We start from the raw sequence: 16,736 nt of genomic DNA on the forward strand, positions 1-16,736 counted from the left end.
AATTGCAGGTGAGTTGGCACTTAACTTCGACGTTAGTCAATGGTTAACATTCATTTTGGATCCCGTTTTGACTTGCATTTGGGCATCCGCATCCTCTACCAAAGACCGTTATTGTTGTCTGAGTTCTAGTTCTTCAATCTCCAGCACATGTGAGAGAGTGGGTGAGACGAAATTCAAGGTTGGAGTCTTCAATCCAGATTATTGGAGCTTCCTTGGTGCAGAGTGCTGTTAGGGCTGCAGTGACAGGTAATTTTTTTTGGATTTGAAAACCCTAGCCGTTGTAAACCCTTACAATCGATTGATTAGATCAGGGGGCATTTTCTCATTGTTGAGGATATGGTAGTCGGGGGATAATTAATTTGCTGCTTGTGACTCAAAATGAGGGGATATTGATTTGTAATTCATAATCACAAGAACTGGTTCTCGTTAACAACAGAAGAGCATATGTTTCGAACGGAGATACTGCAAAACGGGGATTCCTTTTTTACGGACCTCATTCAGTTAAGAGGTGATGGTCGTTTTGCCGCAGTTAACGTCCAAACTTTAGTAGACAAGTTTACCCTTAGTACAAGGATGGAAATGACCCTGAGAACCCCATATTAACACGACTCGTCAATATGCAATATTAACGAGTATTTTCTCAATTTAAAATATAACTTTAATTACTTTTAAGATAAATTTATCTCGTTTTACAATAAATTCTCTTACATTCACCTTTTTTTAGAATTTGTGTAACTTCATTAGATCGGTTACTCAAATTGATAAATTGGAGCTCCCTTATTTTGTTGCGGTCTGTTAGTTAAAGTGATAACCCCGTCTAACCCTGTGTCGTGGATTCCTCCTATTGTACATTTGTACATGTTCTCGGAGGTAAATCGAACAAAGGTGAAAGAGAATTCAAGATTTGCTGACTTCAACTTTCCGAATTCTGCCAAATCTCCAACCCACATCATAAAATTCTTCCAAATCCTCGAGAAATTCAGCTCAAATCTCTTCCTATTTCCAGAAAAATTCAATTCATCGGCTACAATTTTCTATGATTGATTGAGATCGCCTGAAATTCACGAAAATTGAAGTTTGAGCTCATCTTTATCTATTGGATTACATTGATTTTGATTCGAAGGCGAAAATGATGGTGGAAGACCTCGGTGTCGAAGCCCGAGAAGCGGCGGTGCGCGAGGTTGCCAAGCTTTTGCCTGTTCCTGAGCTTCTTCAATCCATTTCTTCAATTAAGGCTGATTACATTTCGCGTCAGCAGGTAAATTAATCTTTTTTTTTAGATTTGATGCTTTTCATTTATTGCTTTGTATACTGCAATTGTGCGCTTATAATTCTCAAGTAGGAGTGGAATTTGTTCTTGGCGATGTGGGATTAAGTTTTAGTTAGAATTTTACTCTTTTGTTCAGAATTAATAGTCGTGTTGATAGTGAAATTTGAGTCGGAATTCGGTACTGTGGATGTTAGGGAGTTGTTAATAATAAGGGTGTTGCAAATAGATGATGAACTCATACTATTGTGGATTCATAGGTTGAAAACATGTTTGGATTGGAGGGTTTACAACCCTATTTGTACAATTAGTAATCACTTTCACCGGTTTCCTAATGAAGACAATGTTTCGCCTTTATTGAATCTTCATACCCGTGTTTCATGCTGCTGAAAAATGGCTGTGTTCTTGGATACTTAAAGTTCCTATTCGTTAGAATTTAAACACTATTATGCTATACCATCTATGGGATTTTGCTCTCTTTTTGGCTTTTGAAAGAGATAGTGAAATACAAAATGCTGTATGGATTAATTATCATTCAGGCAGGACATGGATTGACGCGGTGGAGAGTTATGTTGACTGGCATATGTTATTCTAGACAACTACCCTTCAGGATGTCAATGGACCTCATAGCCTGAGAAACTTCAAATATGAGGAAACATGGTTCTACTGAAGTGTAGATAAAATGATTTATGAAGTTTGAGATGCTAGAAAACCTAGATATTCTTTTCCTTGCACTCGTACTAAGAATGATGCCTTGAAAATTCTTTAATTATTCTTTTTTCAGTGAAATCAAGTGAGCTTATCATCCATAAATTGAACTAAAGCATATTTACCGTTAATTGCACTGTACCTAATGGCCTCAAATATTTGTGTGTTGTTTTCAACTTACCAACTTAGAACTGAATTAGAAAATGTATTTTTGTTAAGGGTTAGGTAAAATTTTAAAACTTTCTTAGTTCGTCTTTGACCTTGATGAGATTTAGACTAGGTGCTGTAATTTTGTTTAACTCAAACAAGATTGGCCTTGGAACTCCACAATTATGCTAGAATTTTCATTTTCTTGTTTTTCTTTTTATTCCTTAGCAAGTTAAGCCTATGTATTGATCGATGTATATCTGCAGTTGAATGTTAGTTTAATGGTTTCAAACTTTATTGTTTGGAGATTGAGCTGTTAAATTTACCATAGCATTGAGCTGATGCTTTTGGGATTGTTTCGACAAATTTTTGGCAGCCTGAACTTTATTAGACAGCCATGGGGACCTCTATGGCTACCCTTCCACTTTCTAACTTCACTAGAGCCTACCATTATCCATTTTCAGCATACTTTGACTAAGCATGGTTGCATGGGTAAATTGCCTACATGAATTCACTCTAGAATGTGGAATGACGTTGCATTGGAGCGTGAATTCACTTGATATTGAAGGGACAATCGAACGGGACAATTTGTATGGATTTGCCAAGAATCTTAAAAGAAGATTTATAAGCTTTGCATGGCTTTAACTAACAGTTATAATTGAAGGGACATAAAACATGCTAAGGTTTCCTATCCAACTACTATCGAAGGTTTTTATTTTTTTGGTTGACAATTTGACACAACTCAAAGTGGATGGAGTTGGTCTCTTTGGTATTTAGGTGATTATTGATAGAGTATTATGCCAGGCTAGTAGCTGATTCAAGAAGTTTTTTTTTTTTTTTTTAATTTTTAATTTTTTAATTTTAAGTAGTGGATCATATTAGCTAACATGACTACTTGGTAGTTTGTACTTCTTCCATCCTTTTGGATACAAGATGCACACCTTTTGGATACGAGACGCACCGCAAGTGTCAAAACCCTGTAAAATCACTCTATAGCAATGTATAAGCTTTATATATTCAAATAACATATTATTAATGCATAAAATAGCGAAAGGACCACAAGATACCGCCAAAGGCGCTAATGGCATAAAAGTCTTCAATTAAGAGGTCTAAGACACAATTCACACACTCAACATAAAATGAATATGTAAATAAGCAGAGAGAAAAGCAAATATAGTAGTGCTTCAAGCTTGCTACTTGGCATACTAAGATACTAGTAATCTATCTCATCAATGTCATAGCATCCTCTTCTTTTTGACTAATGTCCTCTTCTATAGTATATTATGGTAGTCCCTTGACCTGACTGCAAATTTCTATTGTTATGATCAGGCAAATGATGCTCAGCTTAGCACCATGGTTGCCGAACAGGTATTTTCAAGCTTGTAAATAGCTTCAATATTTTTCCTAATATTTGTGTAGCGTTATTGTTGTTTGGTATCTTTCATTGCAAATCTGCCGACATTTTACCAATAATATGCCTTTTTGCAGGTTGAGCAGGCACAATCTGGACTTAAATCACTTTCCTTGTCAGAAAGAACAGTTAATAATCTTCGAGATAACTTTGTTTCCATTGAGAAGTAAGTTGTTTAAGCATAGCCTCACACTAACCTTAAAGCCTTCTTTTCTTATACATCTTGAGTTTTGGAGATTTGGCCTTTTATCCACCTAATCCAAACCCATATGATATTAAATCATGCTTTTCTTAGACATCATCTATCATTCCTATTCGAGAGAAGAAAGGGGTGGGGGGCTAGTATGATGGTAAGAGTTTGAACAAGGCGTAGAGATAGAGGTGTCGTTCCCTGGCTTCAATGATTAGCTGCTGGTTTGATAAAATTATTAAGAAAGTACACCATAGGTTACTATCTAGTCTTTGATGGACTCTTGACTCTATTCTGTGCCAACTTAATATTCTTTTATACATCTGAAAATATGTTTGTAGGTTATTTGATATGGCTTAGGAGGTATTTCATTGCTGAAAAAAAGATAAGAGTATTTAGTGGCATGAATGCTCAACAACTTGTGGTGTGAGGCTGAGAACAGCGGAAGTAGTTGTCCTGTTTTGGCTTGCTGGAAGAGTATGTTCATAAAATGGATTGGCCACTATTTAGGTTGCCAGTGAGCAACCTCATAATTTATTCTCAATGTGGATCGTTAGTGGTACAGATTTAAGTTGGTTAGTCTTATGGAAAGCTCTGCTACTAGCTTCTATTTGCTGTATATTGTAGACTAGTTGTTTTCTTAAAAATAAACTACCTCCGTTAACGGTTATGTGCAACTTTGGGGAGAGGAACGGACTCCAATGCAAAACTTCTTAATGGTGCTTAACAAAAAGTAAGGGTATGTCATTAATAGTTAATCAATCCAAATCTTTAAAAAAAAAAAAAAAAAAAAAAAAAAAATTAAAAGAACCATCCGGCGTCCCAGCCACCGAAACCCATCGACAGAACCACCACCTCCACGAACACACACCAAAACCCATATCGACGACCACCTTCCAAAACCCACCGACGGAACCACCAAAACCCACCCACCAGAACCCAGATCCACGATCACCCACCAAAATCCACACACCAAAAACGACCACCCACCGAAAACGATCACCCACCAAAAACGACCAACCCACCAGAAACTAAACCCTCAACTCGAACCCAGAACCACGACCCACCCCAATTCGAACCCAAAACCACCTAAGAAACCGCCACACTCACCGAATACCCATCCAAAAGGTGAAAAATTAGGGTATGAATGTGGAGAAATTGGATGATTTTGAACTAGTTTGGTTGATTTCAATGAGTTATTGGGGGAGATGAATTAAATTTGATAGAATTAGTTAGATTAATTAGGTTAGATTAGTAATTAATTAATTATGTTTTTAAGAATGTAATTGATGTTATAAAGTTTTAAGTAAGGGTATTTTTGTTTTTTTGTTAATTTTTTTTTACTAAATATGGAAAGGTTTGGAAATGTTGCACATAATCTTTAGCGTCCATTTTTGGTATAAGTTGCAGATAACCATGAACGGAGGTAGTATTAGAATAACATAGGGCCATTTTGTATTCTTGGGATTTGGGGTTGGCTAACATGAATCGTCATAAGGAATCGTCATAAGGAATCGTCCAAAAAGGATAAAGAGCATAGCAAGATAATTGATTGAATAAAATTTGGGTAAAAAAGAGGTGAGTAAAGTGAGAAAAAAATAGAATTTACGAGAATTTTAAAAGAGTGGCGAGGGATAAAAAGGAGAGGAAAAATATGCGAGTAAAAAACAAGGTTTGAGAAAACCATAGCAAAGGAAATACGTAAAATTTGCAAAACACGAGTTGAGTAAATAAAATAAGTAAATACTAAAATAGAATAAACAAAAAGTATATACATATATAGATCATGACACGTCTTCCACGTGAATTTTCTTCCTCCACTCCGCCTATCCAACACCATATTATCCTCAATCCCTAAAGCACTCATATCACTTTCAATCACCCTTTTCCAAGTTTGCTTAGGGTTTCCCCCACCCCATTGTGATCCCAACACTTTGCCACTCTTCAAGCCTCCTTACGGAAGCGGCGAAGCCTAACTTTGTCTCCCTTTTACGTGGCTAAACCACTTTAGGTGATTCTCCCTCATCTTGTATTCAATGTATATAACCCTTATTTTCTTCCTCTTTGACCCTTTCTTGTATAGCTACTCATCCATCGCAACATACGCATGTCTGTCACATTCATCTTATGCACGTGACGATACATCATAACCAACATTCGGTACCATATAGCAATGCAAGCCTAATTGCCATTCAGTCCTTCGATCTATTAGGCATGCTAGGATCACATAAAAATCCCTTTTCTTCCAATTCAACCAACCTGCTTTGATCCTATGAGCTACATCTCAATCTAATTCTCTATCCTTTTGAACAATAGTTTCCAAATATCGGAAGACCTCATACAATCTTCCATCCAATGCCTCCTTGTTTCTTACTACGCTAAACTTTCATTCTAAATACTCTGTCTTACTTCTGCTCACCTACAAGCCATGCGATTCCAAAGTCCGTTTCCACATTTCCAACTTAATTTCCACGCCTCCTTTCGTCTCATCAATCAACACAACATTGTCAACAAACATCATGCACCATGGTATATCATCTAGATTGAATTCGTCAATTCGTCCATGACTATGGCAAAAAGAAAAGGGGTAAGTGTGGAACCTTGACGAACTCCAATTGTGATAGGGACTCTTCAGCTTCCGTTATAGACCAACTTCGACAGTCTGTAATAACAATAAATAAGCAAGAATATAAGAGGAAATCTTGATTGATTGATAAAAACTGATTAATAGGGGGTGACTAGCTTTAGGCTATCAATCTCACTAGTAGCTTTAGGCTATCAATCTCACTAGTAGCTTTAGGCTTCGAGTAACAAGTGTTTTCTCTCAATTTCTGGATAACTTGTTATACTACTTCTTTTACTGCCTTTTTATACTCAAGCTCTATTATGAGGATCAAACCTACATTTAATTGCATTGGTCTTCTTCTGACAAAAGTATCACAAACTCAGAGAATTAGTCACCACTCTGACAAGTGCTTCATTAACTGCTTTTGTTCTGTACCCTCTTTTGGCTAATTTTGCTGTTCTGTCGCTTGTACTCCTGTCTCCTTGCCCTTGGTTTTCTTTCGAGTATAGACTCATATTGGTGGAAGGTCCGAATCAAGTGTTGGGTTACTTAGGTCCATGACATCTTCCCAACAGTAGTGCGCACTCTTGCACTAGCTCCCTCATACATGTCCTTAATAATGTCTATATATTTCTGCAAAATGCCTTTCCTTGTTAAACCCCATCAAAGTATCTCCCTTGGTCTGTTATCGTTGGCTTTCTCCAAATCAATAAATTCCACATGTAAATCATCCTTATCTCAATGAGTCTGTAAGCAAATCTTTATTAATTATCCATAAGAATATCCAAATTTTCGTATTCATAATGCACACCTGATCTATGAATTCTGGATGGTTCCTATCTCATTGTGTGAAAAATTACGATCCTCATACCTCTCAATAGGTCGGTGTACCTTCATCCGAAATTTTTCCAGGAATGATTGGGAATTATAATTTCTCAGAAGGTCCAACTTTTACAGTAACAATGTGTTTTGCTTACCAATTGTAAAAGGTATGGAAGGGGAGAGATGAGGATGGTAGGCTGTAGTAATATTCCAAAAATCCCCCCCTCCCCACCCCCCCCCCACCCCCCTCTTTTTCTGGTCTCCCCCTTTAATTTCTCACATTGCAATATTCATGGCTCACTCAATTTGATTTCTTGTTGATATCAGACTATGCCAAGAATGCCAAACATTGATAGATAATCATGATCAGATAAAACTCCTGAGCAATGTGAGGAATAACTTGAACAAGACTCTGAAGGTTGGATTCTCAATCAACCCAAGCTTGGTTACTCTGAAGAGATGTTGCTCTCGGTCAAATTTTACTATTATTGATTTGTAATGATTAATTTATTATTTTAAAAAATTTAATTAAATGAACCTAATGCAGGATATTGAGGGAATGATGTCCATATCTGATGAAGCAGCTGAGGCACGAGAATCACTAAGTGATGATAAAGAGCTTATCAACACATACGAGGCAAATCAAAATTTTGCATACTTCTCTCTTTTTAGGTGTTATGTTTTTCTCCCCTATTCTTAGCCCTGTTAATTATGGCAGAGATTGACTGCTCTAGATGGAAAAAGGAGATTTGCGTTAGCAGCTGTTGCATCACATAAAGAAGAGGTTGGAAGAATAAGGTAAGATTTGTTACATGGATGCTTGGTAATGTTTATTGGTGGTTAAAGAAAAGCGGGATTATCAATCATCCCAAGCAGTTACTTGGTGATGATATGTTTTGTCTTGTGCTTATGTTTGTGTAATTATCTAATTTCTTACCATTCATACTCATATGATACATCCCATCACAATGGTTACACCTAAAAAGCTATCAAGAAATTCAGGTTTGGCATATCTAATCAAATAGTTCCATTAGACATGGTGTCAACCACCACCCTCTTTAGGATGAAGCAAAGACAAGCATTGGTAGTGAGGAACCTTAGGTGCTTAGATCTAGTGCCAGTAATAGTTCAAACTATTTAGAGACTCGAGAAGCCTATTCTCAATTGGCTTATCTGTATGAGGACATTTGAATTTTTATTATATATTTGCTGTAGATCTTGATTCTGGAGTATTGTTTTTTTATGAATTTGGTTGTATAGTAAAAAGAGTAAGGTTTATTTTCACATATGGATGGATACCCTGTAAAACAAATTTCTCTTGTATGATTTCGGATCTAAGATTATTGAACTCTGCTCAAACAAGAAAGTGACCTCATATACTAAGTCATCTCAACTCAATAATTGACCAAGATTATACTGAAAACTGTGGGGTTTTTAGTTATTTTTTTTCTTTGGCATTAATATGTTGATGTATTTGCTTTCGGTTTCCTTTATCATGTGATGCTTTCAAGACTTACAATATTGATTTTTACCCAGAGAATATTTTGAAGATGTAGATCAAACTTGGGAAACATTCGACAAGACCTTATGGGGTCACATTGGCAACTTCTATAAACTGTCTAAAGAAAGGTATGTGCATTTATTGTTTTTAAGAAGTAAAAATGGCGTTACTTTCTCCAGAAATTACTCTTATTCCTAGATTTTTATGATTCAAATGCAGACTGGTTATTTCAACGGTGTAACTGAATTTTATTGATAAGAAAATGCATGCTCTTTCTTTCTTGGTTGCTTACACAAACACTTAGGGTGAAAAGAGGGGAGAAAGGGGCAGACACTAAGGGAAAAAAGTTGCCATCCTTAGTTTAGCTCTTTGTTGTTATTTGCTTGATATTTGTAACAAACATGGATGTGATTAATGAGCAACTGGTACATGAGAGTACTACCTTCTTGAAAGAAAACCAGGAAAAAGGTGGACCATTTCAGCAAATATGTTTTTTTTTTTTTTTTTTTTTTTTTTTTTTTTTTTTTTTTTTTTTTTTTTTTTTTTAAATGTGAATGTATGATCAGCTATTGGGAATTGTAAATTGAATGCTTTGTTGTAGTCTGTAATATTCTTTAAGTTCTGATGAATATGTTACTGTGCACTTTCTGTATAGCTATTACGTATGACTTGTATTACTTAATGGTCATTCAAAGATTCAAGAGTTGAGAAGTTAACTAGGCGCGCCAGGTTAACCTTGATGGGACTTTATAAGTATTTAGAATTGTTAATGGGAACAGTTGTCTAATTCTTTATACAGTTTCAATTAGAAATGTTTAAGGTAGGTTAACTAATTAAATTGATAAGTGAGGGTGGAAGATTTTTTATGGGTTTTAAAATTAAAACACACTTGTCTCTGATTTTTGTTTTTGCTTAAACTTGTCTTATGTAAATAACATGCTTTTTGGATTGTGATATCAACCCTTATATTCATCTTTTGCCTCAGCTATTTTGTATTCGAATGTGCTAACTGATACCTGCTATCTTCTTTGCAGTCCTCAAACTCTTGTTCGTGCATTAAGGTACACATATATGTCTGAATCATCTATTCTATATATCACCAGTGATGGGTGTCTATGAATTTTTTTAGTAAAACCTCTGTCTGTTTTGTACTGTGAGTTTGACATGGATGGTATATATTATGAAACCTTTTTCATGATTGAGATCATATATTTTTCCCTTCTTGTTTTTCTAATCTTCTATATGTGGAAATATGAATCATATTCCTCATTTCCTCGAGGACCATAATCTTTTAATTAAGCATGATTAATCAAATGAGGCCAACCTTAATTAATGTGTCATTACAGATCTGAAAATAAAATTAGGCTCTGATTCCACTTGTGCTACTTGTCCGGACATAAAATAGGGACCATGGCATTTAAGGTTGTGTTTGTGAACTCAAATTTACTTTCAAATACTGAAATGCTTTGTGTAATGTCAAATGATGAATTTCATTTCCAATACTTGTTCTTTGGGGATAATTATCTTAATTCTAGAATAGTGAACACAATTTGGAGGGAAAAATGTACGCATGAAATCACTTTGAACAATACTCCTCTCATGATGGTAGTAGGTTTTACCTTGTAAAAGACAAGAAGAAGAGGTATCAAATATTCCTAAATCACACCTTTGATTCTCCTTTGTTCTACTCATAATAGTCATGGGGATACAAAGACCATACAAAGACCAAAGAAATCAAAAGAAGCCATATAAAGTGGAGCCTGATAAGTAAAAAAGTTTTACCGCAAGTGCCCAGTGTGTTGAGACTTAGCAAATACGGGTTGACCAACATGGATAAGAAATTCGACTATTTTTTTGTACAATTAACTTAAACTATATTAAGCAAACAAGGCTGATTTGAACAATTTCAAACTACTGCAAATATTGAAAATGTGAGCATACTTATTTAATTAGATTCTAGTACTTTTTACATTCCATCATGCATATACCAATCCAAGAACACAAATCAATTCAAAAATATATAAAATAGGTGAAGTAATTTAGGAAAAATACATTTTAATAATCCCAAGTATTCCAATTTACCTACAATAATCCCAACTAAGGTTTATTTTTTAATAATCCTAACTATACACCCAGTTTTCCTCCAATAGACCCAAAAACCGGTAGGGTAAACTCTTTTTTTTTTTTTTTTATAAACGCCACATGTCAACACATAATTGGCTTATTTTACAAAAAATAAAAAAAAAAGAAAAAAAATATCAGAAATCATCCCAACCGTCCCCTCCTCCTTCCAGCCACCTTACACCCACATGAAACCCTAGGCCATGGCAGCTCCACCCTTTTTCTTCGCCCAACACCGCGGCTCCGTTGCCGCCACCATCGCCTCCATCACCTGCCCTTCCGACCAATCGCAGCCCCACGCTGCTGTTCATGACCACCCACGAAACTCCCTTTTCGCTCTCCCTCTCGTGCCTCTTTCTCTCTCCTCCGCACTGACGATCCGAATTACCACCAGGCACCAGCGCCACCCACCTAAACCGCCACCCACCTAAACCGCCACCGCTCCCTGCCTCTACTGCTCCCTTTCCTTCTTCCTCCTCCAACCCCACCAGTCACCCAAAACCACCAATCGACATGCCTCTTAACCCCTAAAACCACCATCCACCGACACAACAACTATTGCTACTCCCGTAGACCGGCCCCACCAACGACCCTCCCAACCCCCAAAACCACCCGCCATGATCCACCCCACACCAACCCCTAATTGCTCGCCTCTTGGTCGCAGCAATTCGACCTCCATTAACCACCCCTCCTTTCCCTCCCTCGCCGGAAAATCGAAAAACGAACCTTAGTTGGGGAGTTTTGCTAGTGGATCTAGGCGAATCGGAAAAGGAGATAAGGAGGGAGGTTGGGGTGGTTTCGTGAGCGAGGTTGTTTTCGGTGGAGTGGTAGGGGAAAGGGGAGGTTGTCGGCGAGGTGGTGGTGGAATTCGGTTGGTCTAGGGGGATAGGGGGATGGGGGTAGCCGGTAGGAAGGAAGGTTTTTTTTTTTTTTTTTTTTTTTTTTTTTTTTTTTTCCTTCAGTTTTTTAATTAATTTTTTTTTTTAATTTTTAATTTTTTTTGAACCACTTACGTGATGCCACATGTCAAAGCAATCTGTTATATTAGGTTGATGTCCGGCTGGGTCTGCTTTAGGAAAATTGGGTGCATAGTTAGGATTATTAAAAAATAAACCTTAATTGGGATTATTGTAGGTAAATCGGCAATAGTTGGGATTATTTAAGTGTATTTTTCCAGTAATTTAAGTATATGTTAATACTACAGTCTGATATTGAGGTTGGAGCTTTTGGAATGGATTGGAATGGAGTTAGAATCCATTCCATCCATTTTATTGTTTGGTATATGTAATCTCATACTAAGAGGTTTCTAACTCCACCTAGCCCTCACCTTATAAGATTATTAAAAACCATTTCAAATTGTAAACCAAACAAGTTTAGACAAGTATGTTGGGTTTAGAATCCATACCTCCCTAGTATGAGATCTCCATACCAATCCATTCCATTTTAACGAACCAAATGTCCCCTTACATTTCTGTATATGTAGTATGATTGCTAACATTATCAGATTTTTCAATCGTAATCAACCTCTAATGTAGTCCCTGCCTCTGTTTTAGCAAGCGTGGCACTAATGCAGCACAAGTGTGGCCGTTGATTGTATTAATTGCTTGACAACAAGCACAAGGAAGATTACAATTGCAATGACGAAGAACAATTAGTCGTTGGCGTTTTGGCGCTTTGTTGCTTAGTGATAGTGCCACAAACAAAGCTTAGGAGTTCCGAAAACTTAAACTAATGATTCTTAAATTTGACCTATCACATGAACATTCTTATCTACTCAATGACAATGACTGAAATGTCTATCAAAAATTTTTCGATTCATCCATATCATATTCAAATCGCCTCATAAACTCTCCGACTAATGCTGAAATTGCATCCACTGATAATTGTAATAGACTAACCTAAGGAGGGGCAGTATAGGTATTCTAGTAATATTCTTAAATTTGACCTATCACATGAACATTCTTATCTACTCAATGACAATGACTGAAATGTCTATCAAAATTTTTTCGATTCATCCATATCATATTCAAATCGCCTCATAAACTCTCCGACTAATGCTGAAATTGCATCTGATAATTGTAATAGACTAACCTAAGGAGGGGCAGTATAGGTATTCTAGTAATATTACGTTTATAGTCATTAGTATAAGTAGAGAGGGAGGGAAAGAAAATGGTAGGCAGAATTTGGGAGTGAATCCTTAAAGAGTTGTGACCTGAAGTCACTATTAATTGTAATAGATTCATGCCAAGCACAACCAAATAACAGAGAATGCAATAGAACAGTAAAATAGAAAAGTTTGAGACTTTAATTACTAAAACAACGGTTTACACAATCGATAGGTTTAGCCTGTCAAGCTCTATAGTGACTTAGAGGTTCACAACTCTCTAAGGATTCACTCCCAAATTCTGCCTACCAATTTCTTTCCCCTCCCTCTCTAATTGTACTAAGGACTATCAATCTATTAAAGTAATATTACTAGAATACCTATACTGCCCTTGCTTAGGTAATTCTATTACACACTGCTATTTGAATCTTTTGTACCCAGACACTTGATTTCACCATTAAGTTTTAGTATATAAAACATTGTTTGCAAGTACAATATATGGAATAGCTATGAAGTTTAAAATACTGCAAATAAAGCCACTGCCAGTTTGCCAGTCTCCATTTAAGGAGTAGTTCCTCACCTAGAAATCAATTTACCATATAAAATTAAGGGTTTAGGTCTCTTTGAGTATTTTCAATCTCTAAGTAGAGAGCTAAAAAAAAAAAAATCTGTTCCATGCAGCTTCCTAGACCCAAATTCCTATTCCTTGGGTGTTCTGAATGCCACTAAGTTGAAGCCTCTTCTAAAGCTTGTTTCCATGCCCGTTATATCCCCCTAAATGCTGGATTCTCTCTGTTTCCGGGCCTGTTATTTACATGGCATGGTAATGTCCCTCTCTTTCCTATTTGAAGGAGATACAAAAAAAATAAAAAATAGTAGTGTCATGATAGGATATTCATTGAATCCAAATGTTTTTGCTGTTTGGTTGAGTGCTTGTTCGTATTTCAATATCGAAAGAGTTTTGCATTGCATGCTCTTCCTCTGAAGAAGTAGATTTTGAATATTATATCATTGATGTCCAAGTATGTCAAATGGACATTTATTGTTTCCCTTTTGCTGTCTTCAATTATTTGTGGACTTTACAGGGTGGTTGAAATGCAAGAGATTCTTGATCATCAACTTGCTGAGGAAGCTGCTGAGGCTGAGGGAGATGGAGCAATGGCATCGATTGGAAATGCTCGTCGAACCACAAAGTAAACACCTTTTGTCTGAATTATTTGCATTGATTCAGTACAAATTTATCTTAACAAATCTTTCTTCACTTATGCATGCTTGAAATTAGTTCTCTTTCGATGGAAAATTTTATCTGTGAATACATTTGTTGTCTTTATTACTTGCGCTCATTTATCTTAGGAATTCTGCAACCTACAAAGTATATCAAATCAGACAATTTTGTTTAAATCAGTGGTGAAGAATCACATTAAGAGGTCACTGAGGGGGTGTCAATCCTGCACAATAGGGAGGATATGGTAAAAATTATATGCTCCCTCCAGATCAGTTACAATTTTCCTGAAATTAAAACCTGAAGATAAATTGAAGCCCTCTATCAGGCATGGTCTCATCAACAAATTTAAGGAAACAGAACTGTTGTTCATTCCACTTATGGTTCCAACTGTTAAAGAACCTCCAAATATGGAACTTCAATATTTGGTATGGCTTTCAACTTCCAATTGGTCTCAGAAGTGAAGAAAGTGTTACCAGTCCCTTAAAGCTTGATGCATATTTACTAATAGACTAAACACCTACACATACTACCATACCATATAATCATCCTCATCAGATTTGGAAATTTTCTTATTTAGCAGTAACATCATGCTGTAAATTGCTACTGCTGCCCTTTCAATTAGAGGTCTATACTAGGATAGATCCAAATGCGTTTAGTATCATTTGATGATGCCACGTTAGATTCTTGAGCCCCGTTCAGGCTTTGGTACCGATGCTGAACACGAGAATGGAAAGAAGTCTGTTTCCAGGAATTGGAAATGACAAGAAATCTTTTTGTTGATAAAAAATTTCCTGTAATGGTGTGTATTTTGTTGGGAAATAAATGAACTTGAAGCAAGTTATCAAAGCAGTCATCAGTTGACCACCACTGCCTTTGGACGTGCAAAGTTTCCGTATCCAGTTTCCTTATGATCCCCTATTTATAATTTATCAAATGACCCGGCTATTTTTCAAGATATACTAGTGATAAGCTGATAAGGCATTGCTTTGGTCCGTTAAACTTTATGGTAGCAAAGCTACCCACTGTTATTTGCTTCTTTTGCTTATAGCTGATTATGGACAGTATACATAACCAATGGCCATATGTGCTCATTAAAAACATCCCTTGATATCTAGAATTATGATTAGTGCTATTGTTTCTAACACATTACAATAATTCACAATTACTGAACTACATTTTTTTTTTATAATTTCTGATTCAGCTGCCTTTTCTCCAAGAGTAATTCAATCTGAAAATCTCTTTCCTAATATTACTGCTGTTGTTGTTAGGGATGGAAAAAGAATTAATGCAACAGCATCTCCTCAGCTGAAAATTCAGGGAAAAGGCTACAAGGACAAATGCTATGAACAAATAAGAAAGACAGTAGAGTACCGGTTTAGCAGGCTTCTTACAGAGGTTAGTCTTTCACATCAATTTCATCCATAAAGCAGTGTGATGGTGCTCTGTGATATAGTTTTGATAAGTGCATGACCATATCCTAGTTGCCTATCCACCGTCTCCTACCTTGGCGTCTTGACGAATAGGTGATACTGGAAGTTGTTCAAAATGCAACTAATATGAAACCTGTAGTGAATAAACCGATGGGCTAATAATAACCATTGTGTGCATGATATATGTATCTTTATTTTACAGACTGCAGAGGTAGAGGGATGGGGTCAGTATATCTCTCATCTGCAGATCTTAATTCCTGTATTGGCTGTATATATCTGATTATTAATATTATGGGTGGGTGAACATAACAGTTATTCAATTTGAAACATTGATTATCCTACAAAGATAATTTGCTTGCATTAAGTATTGGATTAGGAATGAATCTCTTTAACCAGTGTATGAATTTGATACGCTGGATTTATCTAGGTCTGTCTTTCCTGCTTAATGTCTCCAAAATGACAAATCTTTTTATATGCTGTGCTGGTCTTCTTTGCTGCAATACTGAGTGGTTTTATGAATTTGAATGCCCCAGTGGTTGGGGTTAAATTGTTAAATGGATTTTAGCCCCATGATTCTTTTGCCTAGATGCATGTGTGGCTTGGTTATCATGTATTCTTTGGGGTTTATGATAATTTGACATTGAGTATGTTAGAAAAATTCTATGTTTTATTTTAAAGGTTCAGAGGCTTGTGTTCTCATCTGTGCACATTTTGTGTCTTGCTAGCTGAGAGACAGGTTTCTTCTATTCTAAATTGGCTACTCAAAAGTTTTTCAATGGTGCTGAGTGAGGTGGGAAATTATGGTAAACATGTGTGCGTGTGCGTTAACATGTATTACGGATTTTTGAATTCTTTTAACAGTTGGTTTTTATTTATATATCATGAAAGCAATTTGGTTACAGATGCTCATACTCGATAAAGATTGGGAAAATATGTCGATTTTCTTTGACAGTGTATCATATAGATGAAAGGAATAATGGAGTTAAGGCAGTCAAGCTGTTGAAGCACTGACAATGTTGCATGTTTCTTTTGAGGGAGGGGACAAGTAGGGTTAAAATGATTTCTTGACTCATGCTGTTGTATTCTTTTGAAAGATGCTTTATTTATTTGATTTACATCTATTTGATAATTGCTAGCAATCTTGTTTTAAAATAATCTCTTAATAGATCACTGTTCATTACTCCTTTCTTTAGAATAAGGGCCTTTGTTCATTTTAATTTGCAATGTGAAACATGTTTTTCTTG

General features: G+C 36.2%; 1 protein-coding gene across 1 annotated transcript in view; it reads left to right on the plus strand.

Moving 5' to 3' along the window:
* The first annotated feature begins 804 nt into the window (after positions 1-804).
* The window catches only part of LOC145580220 (exocyst complex component SEC6-like), a 36,483-nt gene continuing 20,551 nt past the window's right edge, over positions 805-16,736 (plus strand). The window contains exons 1-10 of the mRNA XM_081637628.1: positions 805-1,258; positions 3,452-3,490; positions 3,611-3,699; positions 7,439-7,529; positions 7,659-7,748; positions 7,830-7,909; positions 8,648-8,740; positions 9,647-9,673; positions 13,923-14,030; positions 15,331-15,457. Coding sequence (XP_081493754.1) covers positions 1,130-1,258; positions 3,452-3,490; positions 3,611-3,699; positions 7,439-7,529; positions 7,659-7,748; positions 7,830-7,909; positions 8,648-8,740; positions 9,647-9,673; positions 13,923-14,030; positions 15,331-15,457 — 873 coding nt within the window. The 5' untranslated portion in view covers positions 805-1,129. The remainder of the gene's footprint in view (positions 1,259-3,451; positions 3,491-3,610; positions 3,700-7,438; positions 7,530-7,658; positions 7,749-7,829; positions 7,910-8,647; positions 8,741-9,646; positions 9,674-13,922; positions 14,031-15,330; positions 15,458-16,736) is intronic.

This window comes from Chenopodium album, chromosome 14 (assembly GCF_948465745.1).
Source record: "Chenopodium album chromosome 14, dcCheAlbu1.1, whole genome shotgun sequence".
NCBI lineage: Eukaryota > Viridiplantae > Streptophyta > Magnoliopsida > Caryophyllales > Amaranthaceae > Chenopodium > Chenopodium album.